The following is a 20,401-nucleotide window of genomic DNA, read 5'->3' on the forward strand; positions in this document are numbered from 1 at the left end:
CAAGTTAGGGCAAAGTTATTTACATTTGGCTACTTGATGTTTAATTGGTGGAAGACTTTGTGTGCAGTGTCTATTTTCTCATAATTTCACATCTTATGTTTTTCTTCTGGAAAGAAATTATCATTTGATATTAGAGCATATTCTGTAGTGGTTCTCTGAAGACCTCTGTACATTCAAAAGAATTATACCACTGTTTTATCAAGACAGACATTTTTGACTGTGAACTATCATAATGTCTGAAAATGATACAATACTATTTAGAAACAACAACAATGTTTTATAATGCTCGTTTGTCACCATGTAAGCAGTAGGCTAGCCTATAACATTTTAAACTGGTTATGGAAAATCAAAATGGACCACTGTCATAAGTTTCCTCCTTAAATGGGGAAGAATAAGAGTAAAATATGTTATATATATAAAAAAAAGAAAGAGACTATCTAAATACTTAATAATAAACTCAAATTAAAGGCCTGGGAAGCAGACATTACTCTTATGTCATAGGCTACACCTAAATAGACAAATAACTTGGGGAAAATTGGAGTAGATTAATTTATAAATAAAGTAAAAAAAAAAAAAAAAAAATCTGTCTTTTGACAAGATTCAAAAGACAGATGTGACGACATTTGCAGTTTAAATCGGGAGTCAGGATTTTTTGCATTGTGCCATTGGTCTTGAGTTTCCTGTTGCGTCATTGCTAGAAGTGAACTTTTAAGTGCTTTTGACATGGACTGTGTTTTTAAGCACGAACAAGACCATTTCAAAACACTTAAATATCTCGGAAGACCTGGAGAGAATCTGCTCCTTAAGGTTTTTTTACGATACAAGCCAAAACTGATAACCAGCACCAGACAGTAAAAGAAAACCGAGGAAACTTGGACGGCGCATTTGTTATGGAAGGCGAAATTGGAAGTCTAATATAATTGAGTGTTCTCTCAGTTAAAATCATGCCTTCATCTGGGAAAATGAGAAAGCCCGATATTAAAATGGTTGTCATAGGAGACATGAATGTAGGGAAAACGTCCCTGCTGCATAGGTATATAGAAAGAAACTTTAAAGACACTTTGAGCACAATTGGTGGAGCATTTTTTCTGAAACAGTGGGGTCCATACAACATCTCCATCTGGGATACAGCGGGTAAGGTTGATATCCAAATGTTGTACCTTAATTTTTATCCTGACCATAGATTACACAAAATCTCATCTCAGGACTTTTGATGAATGGCTGCGCTATTTTTAATTAAATTAATTCAAAAAATTTTTTTTTATTAATCTTAATAATCAACATTTGTGAGATTTAGTCAGTCAAAACAGGTTTGAGGTTTATTGATTACTAATTTTGTGTTTCTGGAAAATAGTGATCTATGACGTATTATGTTGAATATCAAAGTTATTTTGTGTCTATTTGTTAATGAGGGATTTGTGGAGTCAAAGTTCTATTATTTTGAAATAAAAAGATCAAATTAGACCCTTGGGGTAAGATGACCCACACCCCAGAATTGGCACGGGGGCCCAAGTGGCATGTTGTTACTTGTGGTGTTATTTTTAAATTGAACAATTATTGTAATTAATGGGGACATTTTCAGTATTTCCATGAATTAGATGTACATTTCAGACATCTTTGATTTCATTAAAACCTATAGGTTAGTTGAGTGAAATCATTACATTTGCGTTCATGGTGTTGCTATTATGACATATCAATTAAAATATGCTGGCAATTAAATGTAAATATTCAACTTGTGTGTGTAAATTCCCCTTTAGCCCTATTTTAAAACATTAGTCATACATATTTTAGAATTGTACAGCTCTAGTTGACGTTGTATTCTTTTAAATGTCAAATTGTGGTTTAGATTTAGAGATGGTTGATCCACATGTGATTGTGATGAAATCAAGTGACAAACCTTATCGTCTTGTGTTAGTTCCGGAATGTCCCTGATCCATCCTATGCCACGACGATCCTGAGATGTCGATTCCGTTCATCAATCTAAATAAATCTGATTGAGTAATTATATATGATCTGCCAAAATTAACTATAGTTGTATGAGGGGAAAAAATGTATTTGTCTATTTAAAAAAAATCTTTTTCTAGTTTCTAAAAGAGTGACAAAAAAGCATGTTGCCATATTGCATCAATGACTGCAGTTATCTCGTGTTCTTTGCAGGATTTTGCAATCTTGGTAGTTTCAGCAATGATTGTGGGGTTTTTTTTCCCCCACATAATTTTAGTAGTCATTGATAGCCTATATCAATGTGCAAATTTGCTGAGTGGAAGTAACAGATCAATGTTTTTTGTTCAATTAAGACATTTAGAATGGGTTTAAAAAACAAAACAAAATAAACATTTGAAAGATTAAGGCAAAAATATTATTTGACCGTTTTCAATGAGGGTTACACGTTTCTTGATTTTTGAGATTTTCACATATTGCACATATAGCACATCTCATTTTAACTTATGGGGGAAACCAATCAAAGAAAAATTCTTTACAAAATGTTGATTTTTGAAAACAATGAGGAAATGAGAATGAAGTATTTAAAATTAGTATTTTAACCACTTAAAATTAAATAATGTACTGTACATTTTTAACTCCTTTGTGCCAACTCATTTTTACTAATGCATTGTAAAAATATAAATTACATCAGTAATGCACTTACAATGGCAGTCTAAGAGACAAGGCTTTTAAAGGCAGAAATGTGACACTTGTGTTTTTGCTGAAGTGCTTATAGTAAAGAGGTAGTTTGCCCAAAAATGAAAGTTCTGTCATATTTACTCAACCTCATGTCTTCCAAACCCAAATCCTTTTCTTTATTCTGTGAAACAGAAATTAGACAATGACACTAGGCGAAATGTTCATACTCTATTCTATACAATGGAAGCGAAAGGTCTTCTGAAGTCATAGCTGAAGCGGCAGCTTTGAATGAGGAACAGAAATTTCACAGCTGAATCTGCACTCTGTCAAAAAAAGAAAATTTCCACTGTCTGACCCCATAAATGATCAGAAAAAAATCTTGAGAACTTGACCTTGAGATGGGGTTGAAAAAGGAACATTATTTGATTTAATTGTTAGTAGAATGGCTAAAAGAACTGACCACGATGTACTTACCTCATTGATGAAGGAAGGAGGGATAGTACCAAAACATGAACATTTTGCATTATTATTATTATTATAATTTTTTTATGTCACACAAATGCAAATTTTAAAGAGTCACAAATTGGACTGACAGCTTAAAGATGTAGCTATTCTGTCTCAACAGTTCTCAAGGTGACAGTTCATTGGAGGGCAAGATTACTGAATAACTTATCTTATATACGTGTGTGTGTGTGTGTGTGTGTTTATTTTATTTTTATATAGAAATATATATTATGCTACTCTCAGACTGCAGCCAGTTTTTTAATATATGTGATCTATTCATCTCTGTATTTCTGTGTTTCTGATTTCATCAGGTCGTGAACAGTTCCATGGTCTGGGCTCCATGTATTGTCGTGGCGCTGCAGCCATCATTCTCACGTATGATGTCACAAACTGGCAGAGCTTTGTAGAGCTTGAAGATCGCTTCCTCTCTCTCACTGACTCTGCCAATAGTGACAGCATATTTGCCATCGTGGGCAACAAAGCAGACCTTACTGACCCTCAAGCCCAAGTTATGACCCCAGAGGAAGTCAGGGCAGAAGAAGGTAGTGTACTTCCCCTTCCATCCTGCCCCACACCCCCAGACTTTCCCTTGCACAAACAGGTGAATCAGGATGATGCCATAGCACTTTACAACCGCATAATACGCTATAAGGCACTAGAGGGCATCAGTCCACCAGCAGAGAAGATGTGCTTCGAGACAAGTGCTAAGACTGGATTTAATGTGGATGTTATGTTCGAAACACTCTTTGATCTTGTGTTGCCATCCATCATTCAAAAACGCTCCCAAAGTGAGTCACCCACATTGTGTTTGGAGGACTATACTGAAAAGGGGAGGAAGAGTAAAGGGGGCTGTTGCACATGAGAATATTTGCTGAAGAGTGTTTGGAGTCATGCATGAACATCCATTACTTGATGTTCACTTGATGGACACTCTTACAGAACTGTTTACTCTCACATCAAATCTTGTACGTTGTCACAATTAACAAGTACTCTGCTTTGGCTCATTAGAGTGTGTGTGTGTGTGTGTGTGTGTGTGTGTGTGTGTGTGTGTGTGTGTGTGTGTGTGTGTGTGTGTGTGTGTGTGTGTGTGTGTGTGTGTGTGTGTGTGTGCGCGTGTGCGTGTGTGTGTGTGAGAGAGAGAGAGAGTCTCTTTACATCTACAAGATATTCTTGTTTTTCACAAATCAAGCACAAGGACTTTGAACTTAAGTTACTCAGTGTTTTAGCCCTCAAGTTGTTTGTTCTTCTGAACACATAGTCTGCGTTTTTACAAAGGTGTCAAATATCAATCATATTTTTTGTGATATTTTTAACAATTATTTAATTTTGAATTAACTTACAGTAAGTAAATTATGAAAATGTGTTTTTTTTTTATTGACTTGTGATTGTCATTTAATTAAGGTTTATGAATAAAATTTTCACTCAACAACGGTGTGCTTTGAAGTTGTTGATAGGTTTGTTTTTAACTTTCACTCTTTTCCACTTTTATAGTCTACTGTCATTATAATTCTTTGCACTTATTTAAAACTGGTTCATCCTAGTTTTTTGTGCAATAATGTTACTACAATGTCTCACCAGTAGAGGTCGCATAACTGAGAAAAGGCTAAAGGTTAAAATGCATGCATGCTTGCATGGTGTGCTTGTGTAATTATAAAAGCAAGAATAGAATAGAAGTTGTAGAATAGAACACACTGAATCCTAAACATTCATTGCAAATCGAAATGTGGGCTCCTTGCATACGACACATAATGGAAATTGTAATTATTAGGTGTCATTTAATTATTTGGTGTTGTTTGTCAAGTCACATTCATTTGTTTGTGCCATATTTATGCAACAATTATATATTTACCCCAACATTCCAAAGAAAGTAGAATTGTGTTGTTTTATTATCTGGGTTTGTCTACTGTTCCTGCTCAGATTAATCTGTGATGTAACATTTGCCCTGAATTAAACACTAACTTTAACTTTAACATTAACTTGAGAAGCAGAGCCTGAATGTGCATTGGCCACACTTCACCTGCTGATGCACACCCATCTACCTTCAACATTCAGTTAGAGAATGCATGTAATAAAAATATTAATATTAATAATAAATAAATAAAAACATACTGTGTCTGAGTATGTCCTTGTAGAAAGAAGTCACTCTTTCAAGTGACTATGAATTGCAAGCCTCTGACAGTGACTGTATCAAATGTATTGTTTTGAAAGTATACAGACCCTTCCAAAAAATTTGAATATCATGGAAAAGTTTATTTATTTCCATAATTCTATTCAAAACGTTAAACTTCCATAAATTATAGATTCAGGGCCCACAACTTAAACGATTTCAAGTATTTAGTTGTTTATATGTACATAATTTGGCCTTCCAGCTCATAAAACCCACGAAAACAGGATTTCAAAAAATTTGAATGCAGGTGCAAATCCTGCTGGAAAATGAAGGAAGCATGAAGTGCTCTGAAAATGTCCTGGTAGATGGCTGCGTTGACTCTGGATTTAATAAAGCACAGTGGACCAAAGTCCTCTTTTCTGATGAGAGCAAATTTTGCATCTCATTTGGAAACCAAGGTCCCAGAGTCTGGAGGAAGAATGGAGAGGCACACAATCCAAGATGCTTGAAGTCCAGTGTGAAGTTTCCACAGTCAGTGTTGGTTTGGGGAGCCATGTCATCGGCTGGTGTTGGTCCACTGTGCTGTCCACTCAACGCAGCCGTCTACCAGGACATATTCAGAGCACTTCATGCTTCCTTCAGCAGACAAGCTTTATGGAGATGCTGACTTCATTTTCCAGCAGAATTTGCACCTGCCCACACTGCCAAAAGAACCAAAACCTGGTTCAATGACCATGGTATTACTGTGTGATTTCATGTAATATTCAAATTTTTTGAAATCCTGTTTTCGTGGGTTTTATAAGCTGGAAGCCCAAATTATGTACAAATAAACAACTAAATACTTGAAATCGTTTAAGTTGTGGGCCCTGAATCTATAATCTATGGAAGTTTAACGTTTTGAATGGAATTATGGAAATAAATTAACTTTTCCATGATTTTCAAATTTTTTGGAAAGGGTCTGCATGACATTAGACATAAGATAATAATTACAGTTTTGTTTTTCTGTTTTTTTACAATCGCTAGCACCTATTTCTCAAAACTTTTTCAAAACTCTTCACACAGTGAGCACAACAGCAGTCTATGTGCTCTAAACTGTGGATCATATATCTTTGCTTTGGCACAAAATGCATTCAATCAATGACTACATCTTTCAAATTACTAAATCAATTTATTTTCTCACTGAGACACAAACACAGGCAAAACTTAATGTACCTACAGGCCAATTTGCACAGTTACATACTCTTTTCAAAACTGTTAAACTTAAGTTCAAAACCTAATACAAACATAAGACAACAATTTTCTATATTTCTACAGTAATACCATATTGAAATATATTCTAAATATAAAATAAAACAAATACATTTCTATAAAAGCAATTAGATGTAGCTGAACACCTAAACAGTTAGTCCATGTTTACATTATAGTACAAAATTATTCCTAAGACTTTGCAATATACTGCAGTGAATTATAAGCATAGAACTGTCATTCTTGTTTTGTAAAGAAATTTTACAAAACAAAAAACATATAATGTTACCTTTTGTTAGTTTTTTAGATTGTTCTTTTATGAGTGACGTGTGTTTGTTGGGTGAAAACGCTCTCGGTTACTAACGTAACCTCGGTTCTCTCTAGATGAGGGAACGAGTGTTGCATAAGCTAGCTTACGCTACGGGAAAAACCCTTTCCTCGAGAATACTGAAGCCAAAAAATTATCCTTAATTTTGCATTAGTTTAAAACGCATTGCTGCATAAGCAGACCTAGGCAGAGCGACTCGCGCGCCTATTGGTTGCTCAGCAGCAACTGCTGCAACCTATCCAGGGCCTGCTCGTGACGAAGCACCAATGAGGGCGCGGGCGCCCGTGCGCATCACCTCCCGCCAGAATGGGCGCGGCTACAGGCTATAAAAGCAGGCCCGTGGGGTTGTTCTCTGGTTTTTCAATCTGAAGCGAACCAGAAGTAGCACAAGCACGGCAGGGTTATGCAAAACTCGTTCCCTCATCTAGAGAGAACCGAGGTTACGTTAGTAACCGAGAGTGTTCTCTTACGAGAGTACTCTCGTGTTGCGTAAGCTAGCTTACGCTACGGGAACCCAATGTAAAACGCTGTGCGTGCTAGAGAAGGTCCACATGCACGTTCCCAAGGGCATGTGCCGGGGACAAACGTAAGTGGTAATATCTGGGCCGACGAGGGGTGGGCCCAGGGAGTGATAACCATTCCAGAGTGTGGGAATGGGTGCTTAATACAGTAGAACAGCCAGGTACATCCGTGGGCTGAACTAAGAGTGATAACACTGCCTGTCAGCCACCTGAACCCGAAGGACAGGTGAAAATCGATCACAGACAGGAAGACCTGGTCTGTCGATCTGGAGCCTGTGTATAACACAAACCACACACAGTCTGTGTCGATCTGCAGCGAGAGCGAACAGAGCTAGTATGTTAGACTGACAACAGTTTAGCCTGTAGGGCAGGCACCTCCAGGTTATAAAACCTGATAAATGTAGACGGAGAGGCCCAGCCCGCCGACATACAAATATCATGGAGTGAAACTCCGCGAGACCACGCCCACGACGAGGCCGTGCCTCTGGTGGAGTGCGCTCTGACGCCCAGAGGGCAATGAAGGTTCTTAGACCTATAAGCCATGGCGATAGCGTCAACTATCCATCTGGACAGGCTCTGTTTCGATGTGGCTAAGCCCTTAGTGCGGCCACCAAACGAAACGAAGAGCTGCTCTGACTGCCTGAAAGCATCAGACCGTTCGACATATATTCTCAGCGCCCTGACAGGGCAGAGAAAATTCACATCGTCCTCACCCTCAGATCTCGGAAGAGCTGACAGTGAAATGATCTGTGATCTGAACGGAGTGGAAAGCACTTTGGGGACATAACCGTGCCTCGGTTTAAGGATGACTTTAGAGTCATTAGGCCCAAACTCCAAGCACGAAGCACTCACAGAGAGCGCGTGAAGGTCACCCACTCGCTTAACTGAAGCGAGAGCCATGAGAAAAGCGGTCTTCAGGGAAAGATACCGCAAATCCACGGACTGAAGGGGTTTGAAGGGTTCGCCCTTCATGGCGTCCAGGACCAAGGAGAGGTCCCAGGCTGGAACCAGAGGGGGCTGAGGAGGATTTAACCTTCTAGCTCCTCTTAGGAACCTAACAATGAAGTCGTCTCTACCCAGTGACCGGCCATGCAAGGGTTTTGTAAACGCAGCAATGGCCGCCACATACACTTTGAGCGTGGAGGGGGACCTGCCCTCGTCCAAAAGCTCTTGCAGAAAGGAGAGAACCTCTGTAACGCTACAGCGCTGTGGGTCTAAGTTTCGGGCCGAGCACCAGCCGGAAAACACTGACCATTTAGAGGCGTAGAGCCTTCTCGTAGATGGTGCTCTAGCCTGAGTAATTGTGTTCAACACTGCCGCTGGGAGGTCAGCGGGTACCCGTTGATGGCCCATGCATGCAGGGCCCATAAGTCGGGGCGCGGGTGCCAGATCGCGCCCCTGGCCTGGGAGAGGAGATCTTTCCTCACCGGAATCGGCCACGGGGCCGTGCTCGTCAGTTGCATCAGCTCTGAGAACCACACTTGATTCCTCCAGAGCGGCGCCACGAGGAGCACAGAGCATTTGCTCTCCCTGATGCGCTTGATTACCTGTGGTAACATCGCGATCGGGGGAAACGCATAGAGCGGACGGCTGGGCCAGTCGTGGGCCAGCGCATCTCTCTGTTTCGTGAAGAATACTGGGCAGTGCGCGTTCTCCGTCGACGCAAAGAGGTCGACATCCGCTCTGCCGAAGATGTCCCATAGTAACTGGGCTATCTGAGGGTGCAGGGACCATTCCCCGGGGGGAACGTTGTCCCTGGACAGCATGTCTGGTCCCACATTTTGGCAGCCCGGGACATGCGATGCTCTCAGTGAGCGCAGGTTGTGATGGGCCCACAAGAGGAGGCGTTCCGCCAGCTTGTGAAGGCTCCGTGACCTGAGACCGCCCTGGCAGTTGATGTATGACACCACTGACATGTTGTCTGTGCGGACCAAAACGTTGTGGCCTTTGAGGAGGGGGAGAAAGTATCTCAAGGCATTTTCGACCGCTTTCATCTCCAGACAGTTTATGTGTAGGCGCCTTTCTGAGGCTGCCCACAGACCAAACACTGAGTTGGATGCGTCTGTCGAGATTACTTTTCGTCTCGAAGTCATGCCCAGACCCACTCCTGACTGATACCAGTCTGCCGCCTTCCAGGGATTCAGTGCTGTGACACAGTTCTGAGTTATCCTGAGGCGAACGCGGCCAGCGGACCATGCTCGCAGCGGGACCCGCGTTTTCAGCCAGTGCTGCAGCGGGCGCATGAAAAGCAAGCCCAGTTGAAGCACTGCCGAGGCCGAAACCATAAGACCCAGCATCCTCTGAAAACGTTTGAGAGGAAAAATGCTGCCGGTCCTGAAAGCTGCAGCTGAGCGCTGAATCTGCAGCGCGCGCTGTGACGTCAGCCGCGCTGTCATTGACACAGAGTCTAAGTCTGTTCCCAGAAAAGAGATTCTCTGGCTGGGAGACAGTAAACTCTTGGTCCAGTTGATTTGGAGACCCAAATCCCGTAAATGGTCGAGTAAAAGAGCCCTGTGCGCTATTAACTCTGACTCTGACTGGGCTAGAATAAGCCAGTCGTCCAGATAGTTCAGTATTCGCATTCCCCTTTGTCTCAGGGGAGCGAGCGCTGCATCCATGCACTTCGTGAATGTACGGGGTGCTAAGGACAGACCGAACGGCAGGACGGTATACTGATAGCTCAGACCCTCGAAGGCGAATCGCAAGAAAGGCCTGTGATGGGGCGCTATTTGGATCTGAAAATATGCGTCTTTCAGATCCACAGAGATAAACCAGTCCCTCGGGCGAATTTGCGCGAGAATTTGACTGGTCGTGAGCATTTTGAACGATCTCTGCATAAGGGCTTTTTTCAGCCGTCTGAGATCTAGGATGGGTCTGAGACCGCCATCCTTCTTTGGAACGAGGAAATATCTGCTGTAAAAACCTGACTCGCTCAGTGTGTGAGGGACGGTTTCTACGGCTCGTTTCTCTAACAGTTTCGCAATCTTGGCGCGAAGTAGGTGTGCTACTTCGCTGTTCACCGTGGTTTCGACCCTGGCTCGGAAGCGAGGGGGTCTGCGAGCGAACTGTAGTGAATAGCCTCGTTCTACCGTGTTCAGTACCCATTCTGACACGCCCGGCAGCTCCCTCCATGCTTTTATGTGAAAAGCTAGAGGGAGAATAACGCGCGGGCTGTTGTCGCTGTGTGTGTGTGGCACATATCGCTTCGCACACACATAACACAGCTCGTGTCTGGTAGAGGGTGATTTACACACGGGACACGTTTTGTGTTTATTGACGGGGGCTCTGAATGAGTGCTTATCACAGAGCAGCCCGTGTTTGTGTGTAGGGATGAGCGCTGTACAGCGGGCACCTCTTCCACATTCAAAACACACACGGCGTGAGCCGAGTTTATGGATATGGGCCGTGAATGAGTGTGAATCACTGAACCGGCCGTGTTTGTATGTAGGCGCGAACACTGTGGAGTGGGCACATGACCTGCATTTATAACACCATCGGCGTGAGCCGGATAAACAGACAGAATGCTCTTTCTGTGATATATTTGGGCGGCCGTAAAAACGGCCTTTGGGTACAGGCGAGCGTGTTGTGTAACGGGCTCGTTGACTGTGAAATACACATCTCCAGTCACCTCTGCTGAGGGAACTGTGAGAGCGAGGCGCGCTGATTTCGATGGCGGTCCGGCCGCAGCGGGACTCAACCATCTTCGTCTTCCTAACACGGTCAGGAAGACTTTGAGGGCTCTGCCTTCAGCACAATCTTGGACCGGGGTCCCCGAGGGGGAGGCGGTCTGTGGCGGCTGGAAGAGCGTGAGCGCTGCTGAGAGTCCCTCGGCTGACGGCGCTGTGAGGCTGACGGCGGGGGAGGCTGTGGCGCTGATTTCCGGTTGGACGGCTGCTTAGAGCGGCCCGTAGCGGAACTGGAGCGCTTCGGCAAGAAATGCCGTATAGCCTGGGAGGTTTTCTGTACCTCGGAGTACCGCTCCGAAAACCCCTTGACAGCCGGGCCGAAGAGACCGGATGGCGCCACGGGCGCGTCGAGGAAAGTGGCTCTGTCGGACTCTTTCATGTCGGACAGCGTCAACCACAAGTGTCTCTCGGTGACAGTGAGAGACGCCATATTCCTCCCGATGGCCTGAGCAGCGGACTTGGTGGCTCGTAGCGCTAAGTCGGTCGCGCTCCTTAGGTCAGAAAAATTCTCAGGGTTCGGGCCCGCCTCGTCCATTTTACGGAGAAGGTCGGCCTGATACACCTGAAGCACGGCCATCGTGTGAAGTGCAGACGCGGCTTGACCGGCGGCGGTGTAGGCGCTACCGATCAAAGCCGAAGTAGTCCTGCAGGCTTTGGAAGGCAGTGAAGGATGAGACTGCCATCCGGCGGAAGGCGGGCAGAGGTGCGTGGCTACCGGTTCCTCGACCGGAGGAATGCAGAGATAGCCTTTGTCTTTCGCACTGTCTACCAGAGAGAGCGTCGAAGAGACAGTAGAGCGCAGCCTGGCAGAAAATGGCGCCTTCCAGCTCTTAGTGAGCTCCTCGTGGAGCTCCGGAAGAAAGGGGGCAGGCCTCGTGTGAGGCGTCGAGCGGCGGCCTGGCAGAAAGCAACCGTCCAGCCTGCTGGGTGCAGGCTCGTCAGGAAGCGACCAATCGAGGCCGAGGTCCTCCACGGCCTTCGTAAGCGGGCGAATAAGCTCGGCGTCAAATGTAGACCGCACACCGCTCGATTCCTGAAGAGAAGGGGCGGGGTCCGGAATGGAGCCCGACCATCCTTCGCAGTCAGAAGCCAGAATAGAGCAGCTGTCCCCTTCTGCGTCATCTCCCCCCGACTCGATATACACAGCGGGCGGCTGGCCGGCCGTGATAGAGGTGGGGGATGCAGAGAGCGATGCACATGGGGAGAGATCCGGCATGCAAGCGCTCGCGGCAGATGCCTCCGGCGTTCTCTGTGAACGGCGCTTTTTACGGCGCGGCCCAGAAGAGAGAAGCGGAGGGGCGGGATCCACGCTGAAAGATGCTAGGCGAGCCCGCAGGGTCGCCATAGACATCGCTTCACATTCCGGGCAGCCGCCCAGGGAAAGCGCGTGGTCCGCGTGTGTGTGTCCCAGGCAGGAAACGCACAGGATGTGGCGGTCCCCGTCGCTGAGATCGGCTCTGCAGGAGCCGCATTTCTTGAAAAGAGGCATTTGAAACAACGCCTCGCTCTTGCAAGCGTGTGTAACGTAACACGCGGAATTGAAAGGATATCGGCGCCAGATAGCGCAGCAGGAACGGCAGAGGAAGCGGCGAGATGGCCGGCTTGAAGCTCGTCCCGCTGAAGGCTCTTCGACGGCGCAGCTTCTCCGGAGAACAGCGAGGTGAGTGTCCACTTCGCTGAAGAGTTGAAAAATCAGAGAACAACCCCACGGGCCTGATTTTATAGCCTGTAGCCACGCCCATTCTGGCGGGACGTGACGCGCACGGGCGCCCGCGCCCTCATTGGTGTTTCGTCACGAGCAGGCCCTGGATAGGTTGCAGCAGTTGCTGCTGAGCAACCAATAGGCGCGCGAGTCGCTCTGCCTAGGTCTGCTTATGCAGCAATGCGTTTTAAACTAATGCAAAATTAAGGATAATTTTTTGGCTTCAGTATTCTCGAGAAAAGGGTTTTTCCCGTAGCGTAAGCTAGCTTACGCAACACTCGTTCCCTCATCTAGAGAGAACCTTTGCTATAGTGTTATGGAAGAATGAGTTGATTTGATACACGTATGAAGTGTTTTGGTATAGATATAGGCTCATATAGAATCATAGGCTCTTCTAAGCATCAAACTGAAGATCTGAAAATTAAGAATTGACTCTTAAAAAGCAGGGGAAGGCTATTCAATATTTTGTAAAGGCTGAGAAATATCTAAATGTTTCCTGCTAGCAATTTCTATTGAAAAATAACTAAAGAACAAGAAACAAACTAAGATCTCCAATTTAACTGCTTTTAAACTGGTCAGGATTGCAAGCCAAAAGTCCCAAATCCATGCCAAATCAATGTCTTTTCTGTTATGATTCCAAGCTACATCACTAGTCAGTGTTGTTGTTTTTTTTTTTGTTGTTGTTTTTTTGTAGATTGATGGCATTTAACATTTAAAGCAGTTGCTTCAGCTTGGAGACCAACATGCACCAGGAAGGACATATTGAAAACTTAGAGGTAAAGATGCAGTATAGCCAGCAGTAGATGACTTGCTTATCGATTACTGTTTGGACAATGATCTTGCTAGTAATGTAGGTCTGCATTACGGTCCTAGCTGGTCCTGGCATGATGCTTTGCAGCTTTAGATGGCTAGGGGTCTGCGTTAAAGGATTGTCTGTTCATATAATGGTCATATAAATCTTCTTTGGTTGTGCCTTGGTCTTTGCTGGGAGCAAGTCCATATGGCCTGCAAAAAAATGGACCAGCAGGAAGATTTAGATGGCACATGAGTAGGTATATAGGTCTGAAAGCTGTTGCTTGCATAAACATGATCTGCATGGAAGGAACATCAGAAAGAAACTTTACCAGGGATTTAACACTTAGACAAGCCAGAGTCCTTTAGGAACCAAGTGCTGTGGTCTGATGAAGATGAAGTTGAACTCTTTGGCAAGTCACCAAAGGCATTTTTGGAGAAAATATCAGGAACAAGCATTTGATGAAAAGAATACCTTGCAAACTGTTAAACATGAGGGGTGGATCTGTTATGCTTTGGAGTGGCTGTCAGTCCCAGCTTGAAATTCAAGTAGTATGTTTATAATACATTTGTATTCCCAACATGCTTATTTGAAGTGCATTAAAATTACACTGAATTGCATTTTAATTGCTTTTTTATAATTTAAAAAAGTATACTAGAAGTACATTGGTAATAAATATAGTTACACTTTTAAGAAATATGCTAAGAACAAGTAGCCTAGAAATCTAGACACACCCTAGCGGCAGCAAACAACGGAATAATCCTTCCTAAAACGCATTAAACTTTAGTTTACAAAGACGTGAAACTCACCGAGTGGTCAGGGGCGTTCACTGATATGCTCACACAAAAATCGCTGCAAAAGATGCTTTGAAATCTTAACCGTTCTATTTCATCCGAAACGATCTGTAAACAGGGCTTTAAGTGTAAGATACCGAACTTGTCTTTTAACATAATGACGACAGAGTTGCGACGGTTCCCTGCTACTTGAAAACAAAGAATGGCTGCTGCTGTTGGCGAACAGCGGTCTTTCGAATCGGCTTTGGCCGCGACTCTGGAGGACTTGGAGTTAAGCTTTTCTTTGAGAAAAGAGCAAAGAACGGCACTTAAGTCATTTAAAAAAAAGGAAAATGTGTTCGGATACGGCAAAATACGGCAAAAGTTTGTGTAACGGGCTGGATACGGCAAAAGTTTAATACACCAACTAGCCTTCTTCGTTTCTCTTGATTGGTTGTAGCGATATCCTATTGTGTGCAGAGGGATTTTGAGATACAACCGTTTATCCCGCCCCTCGGATTGAGCCGTGCCAATGGTGAGTTGCCAGACCTAACATCTTGATGAAGGTCTGGCTTGCCAGGCTAAAGAACAAGCATACTTTTAACATATTTCTAAAAAGTATACTATAAGTACATTGGTAATAAATATATGCTAAGTTACATTTTTAAGAAATATGCTAAACACAAGCATACTTTCAGTGAAGTTTTAGTGTATTTAAAGATTATTAATTGTCATTTAAGTTAAACTATTTTACTTAAATATACGAGCTTGATAAAAATGATCATTCTAGAAGAGAATTTCAGATGGCACTTAGAGGCTTTTGCATCTGAATTCTTCAAATGTTCTCTATATTCTAGTCAGGTACGAGAGAGGGCGGTTTTCTTGCTGCACCATATATTTCAGCCCAGCACTTGTTGCCTTACTAAATACATTAAGAGCAGGACCAACCTTCATTTTTTCAAAGTGGCTTGGCTCAATGGCTGCAGCTGATAGATGGGGAGCTAATGCCATCCCTTCTTGAAAGGACAATAAGTCCTTAATAGGGACTACTGAAACCTCTTTGGAAGGTAGGTTCTCTTTGTTAACCACATACTCTGGAATTGTTAACACCTGTCCACGGACAAGGGCACTTTTTAGATTTTTTACCAGATGTGGGACATCAGGCATGAAATAGAGATGCCTATCTGGTGTTGTTGGATGTGGCACAGATGTTTTGGTGTGGTCGACCCCAAAGGATTTCCACATGGCCTGGTTAGGGCTACCCATATCGGTGGTGACATCAAGCACATGTAGCCCTATGGATGCTGCCCTCTCTATTATATCAGTAATTATTGGCTTGTACTCTGCTCCTTTGGTAGAATTACCACTGTAATGATATGCCACTACTTGTTTCCACCGAGTTGTGTTTCCAGCCAACATAAACACACAAGCATGTGTTGCTACTCCTGTGTGACCTGGCAAAGTGACATCACCATAGAGTTTGCCTGTGAGCATGTGCAGCTCCACACTTGGAGTGATTACCATTTCGTCCAAGGACAGCACACACTCCCTTTCAAGGTCTGCCAATCCATCTACCTTAAGTTTAAAAAAATCAAATACCTCTGTCAACACACCAGGCTCAAATCTAATACATTCCATCCTTCTTTGCAGGGTTCTGATTGCTGGCAAGGGAATCTGCAATTCCTGTAGGGTCTTGTAACCAGTTGGACCGGCTGCAAAGGGAATTTTTAATGCCTTCTTAATTGTGTCATTGCTCCATTTCATTCCTTTTGTGGTTCGTCTTCCTAATGCCATAATTTGGTCTTTTGATAAAAAAATTCTTTAAATTTTTGTCCCTAATTTTAATTGTTTTCTTGAGAGCTGCATTTTCTATCTTTATTTTTCTTAGTGCTGCCTTTGCATTTTTTGATATTTGTTCTTGTCTCTTTAATTTTTTTTAATAGACCCAGGTGACTGGCTGATGGCTCACTAGTATGCTGACTGGCTGCTGGCTGCTGGCTGACTGGCTGATGGCTGACTGGGTAGTGTCACCTGTCCCTGTCTCTCCTCTCTAGCCATGTCCTCTCTTTCTTCACTATCACTTTCCCTTCTCTGAGTGTCCTCATCCCTTTTTTCCTCAACCTTTGAAACTGATAAAGGCAGAATACATGGTATTGCTAATTTTAAATATTGAAAGTATCACATCACTTCAAAATTAGAAATATTACTTCAAATAGTACGAGTTTGTTCTTATTATATATGTGTCACCTGTAACACTATAGCTGTGATCAGCAGTGATGTGCTGTATGTTTACAGGTCTAGGGGTGCATCGTGGTGCAGGGGCCCTCCTCTTTTTGACCACAGGACGATGCACAAAGATGGTGGGAATAGCATCTGGTCTCAGCCTACTCTTGAAATTTTTGGTCATGACAAATTGGTTTGCCTCAAAATGTGCCTGCAGAGTGACTTTTAGTTTAGTTTCCACACACAACCCTTTTTTTTTTTGTCTACCCACATACTGTACATATCACATGGTGTTTAAAGGCACAGTTATAGGTAACACTGATGACTCTCTGCAATGAGACCGCACCCTCGCCATTAAAGTATAATTACCAGACAGTTAAATGCTAAACGCGAACCACTTGTCGTCGTCCCGGATCTCTCCTCAGCCACTGTTTTTCCTGTAATCAATATAACCTTAGTTATTAGTACCAAAAAAAAAAAAAAGAACTCATACAACACAGTACATACACGAAAACAAAATTCACAAATATTACACCAGTCCCAATATTGATCCTGCCGACTACGCCAAATGTGACCTCTAGGGGGCGCTCCCACTCACAATTTGGATATTTCGAATAAAACCCCCCAAACCCACGCTCCCCTTTTAGATAATTAGGCAGGTTGTGTCCAATGAAGGAACAGAAATGGGACTGATGTACTCAATTGTAAAATTTATTAAACACTCACAAATATAATGATTGGCAATCAGGGCAGACAAATATTCCCTATAGGTAACAGTAAACAACTCTACAATAAATAGGTCACAGTGAATAAAAGCCTCATAGTAAATGAATTACAAGGTATAAAGTCTAACAATATCAAAACTACAGTGCATAAAGTCGAATAAATAGGTACTGTTCACAAAACACTGCAGAAACACTTCAAACCAATTCGGCCGTGCAAACATACACTAACACAGCATTTCACACTTCACTAGTGAACATTTCATCACAAAATAGACGCTGTTCCTAAAGGAGATATTGCTCATTGCCCATAGGCCGAATGTTGAAAGTTATGACTGCCAAACAGAAAATAAACAATAAAGCAAACAACATTTAAATGAACAGGCTACCACAAGCAGGGCTCCATCTTAAGCCCAACTAGGTCCGGGTCATCCAGAGGGTAGCCGCTCCCAAGGCGCACACACACACACAAAGAAATACAGAATAAAACAGAATGATTAAAGCAGAACTCGGCAACTCTAGCGAACTCTAGTCACTTCTTCGCTGATTTTCCCTTTTGTTGTCGCATGTTTTCCCCATGAGCTCCCCCTACAGCTGTGGGGGGGGGGCGTATATTTCACAACAAGGTCATAAAAACTCACTTGCGGCGGCCTCCTCCCCCTCTCTACCGCTTCTCATGTGCGTTTGTTTTGATCGGAGCAAGCCAACTGTATCGCGTGGAGCTATGTCTACCGAGGTGGGTAATCTGGTGATACATCATACGTGCGTGTGTGTTTATGTCCAATTGCCGTAAAGCAATTCGTGTTTCGCGCTCGTTCTCGTTCTAGTTCTCGCTTCTCACGAGACTTCCAATTTCTATCTTGCCGGGACGGTAGTCCCCAAGTTGCAAGGTTGGTTTTCCGCCTGGGAACGCTGGGGGGAGCTGGGAAAGTCACCAATATCACCAGAACAGGTTGTTTAACCATCCAAATGATTTCTAGACAGTTTTATTAAGTTAAAAAAGTTACCAAGTTCTCCTTTAAGCTCAGGAAAAACAGTGGCTAGTGACCGACGTAGACAATCCTCCTGTAAATCACAAGCATAAGTGGTTTATGATGCTATGACAATTTAAAACAATAACAAATCTCTAATTGGAAGATTAAAACAGGAAAAGGATCAAACTTACGTTTTTCTTTGAATCAAAGCCGTATGCCCCGTAGCAATACAATTAAGTGGTGTGGATGACTAATAACTGTGCACACTCTCATCAGTGTTATTTCTATTCATAGGTAAAATTAACAAGAGAATAATCAGCGCTAAACCTTATACATTGTATCTAAAAGAAAAAGAGTCAGTGGCTTACATTACTGCAACTCTTATAGAATCACTACTCATTATGAAAGCAAGTTTCTGTAAGCTCGTCACTGCTGGTACCATTGACTGGACACCATAACCGCAGACGCCAGACCAAGCTACAAACAAACGAACAATGAGCCGTATTAAGCAGTTCAATGAATTTAATAAAATAGGCATGGACTTCCAAAAAGACTTGCGTTACTTACGTTGCTGCAAAACCTGTGTAAGAGGACTACTCGCTATTATGAAAGCAAGTTTCTGTAGGCTCGTGACTGCCGGTACCATTTACTGGACACCATAAACGCAGGCGCTGGTACCATTGACTGGACACCATAAGCGCAGACGCCCAACCGAGGTTCTCCCCTTCGCACAGCCGATACACCAAGAGACTCACTCTTCACTCACGCCGCACCGTTTTCCTGTTCATCTCAACACCTTTAAAGGGGATGCGTCGCTTACGCCACCTGATCCAAATAATCAGCCGGCCTTAAAGGTACACTTCCCAACTCAACCACCTGACCCGCTACAATGAGGTAACATAAAAAGGCAACAGCAACCCGTGTTTATACAAGTTAACGTTGGCCTGAAATAAGTTAAGGCAAATAACGGCAAATAACGGTAATCGAACACTATTCCTCAAATATTAGCTGATTTGATCTTTTAAAAACAACATCGCTATAACTACTACCTCATGCTACATACATATGTCAGTGTGTTATATAAATAATATATTAAATAAATGCATTTATTGACTACTAATTACCAGAAATCGCAGTTCTGTCACTCTACTCTAACAGTTTGAATTGGCCGCCAAAGCACTTCCTGGAACTATCTGAAGTCTACGTGAATCACGTGACGATCAAGCATTTTGAACTTCCGTTGTCGCAACTCTCTCTCTATATGGCTCTGAATGGCGGTGGTGTTGCTCAGCAAATAGACAGCCCTCTGCACTTTGGCCAGATCACCTCCCAGAACGACGTTGGGCAGCTAGTAGTTGATGCCGACTTTAAACCTGGTAGGACACCAGTCTACGAACTGGATGGAGTGCTGTGTCTTGATGTTGGCATTGACATCTTTGGGAACCATGTCACCACGGTACAGCAAACAGCAGGCCATGTATTTTCCACGATGAGGGTCGCACTTCACCATCTGGTTTGCTGGCTCGAAGCAGACATTGGTGATCTCTGGTACAGAGAGTTGCTCGTGGTAGGCCTTCTCAGCCGAAATTATGGGAGAGTGGGTGACCAGTGGTAAGTGGATAGGAGGGTACAGAACCAGGTTGGTTCATCTGAGATTATTTGACTGATGCCAGATCTTCTAATCGTGATAACTGATCTGACTAATTTGGTTATTGAAACGTATTTGCAGATTTGATTAAAATATCTGTCTTAAGTTGTCTGAGATTACTGTACATTCTTGAGTTAATTGGAAAGGGCAGGTATATCGATACTCAAAACCATGATCAGCAATGCAGACCTTTATAAGGAAACATCCAAACGACCAAAGTGACATAAAAGTTATAATAGATCAGTTAAATGTGTACTGTTTGTTACACAACTTTCATTCTGTTGGCAAGGCTTCAAAATTTTCAATATTTACTATTTTTCACCAGATGGTGCCCTTTTTTTTTGGTCTGGCCTATAAAGCAAATACTTGCTTTATTCCTTTCTCTATTTATTATAGAGACAATTGGATAAATTATGCAGCGATAATTGTGTGGGTGTGTTGGTATGGATGTCAGAGTGTGGTTTGTATGCGTGTAATAAATGTTTTTTTTTAAATGTGTGTGTGTGCTTGTAATATTTGAGAGAGAAAAACTCAACTGCAAATCTAAAATCCA

At 43.1% G+C, this 20,401-nt stretch overlaps 1 protein-coding gene across 1 annotated transcript; it reads left to right on the top strand.

Moving 5' to 3' along the window:
- The first annotated feature begins 113 nt into the window (after nucleotides 1-113).
- On the top strand, nucleotides 114-5,239 carry LOC309495621 (ras-related protein Rab-20-like). The gene is made up of 2 exons (XM_082165459.1): nucleotides 114-1,134; nucleotides 3,438-5,239. The coding sequence occupies exons 1-2, from the start codon at nucleotides 945-947 to the stop codon at nucleotides 3,986-3,988; spliced, it is 741 nt and encodes a 246-aa protein (XP_082021585.1). The 5' UTR covers nucleotides 114-944; the 3' UTR covers nucleotides 3,989-5,239.
- Nucleotides 5,240-20,401: the final 15,162 nt, after the last annotated feature.

This window comes from Leuciscus leuciscus, assembly GCF_965113295.1.
Source record: "Leuciscus leuciscus genome assembly, chromosome: 3".
Lineage (NCBI taxonomy): Eukaryota > Metazoa > Chordata > Actinopteri > Cypriniformes > Leuciscidae > Leuciscus > Leuciscus leuciscus.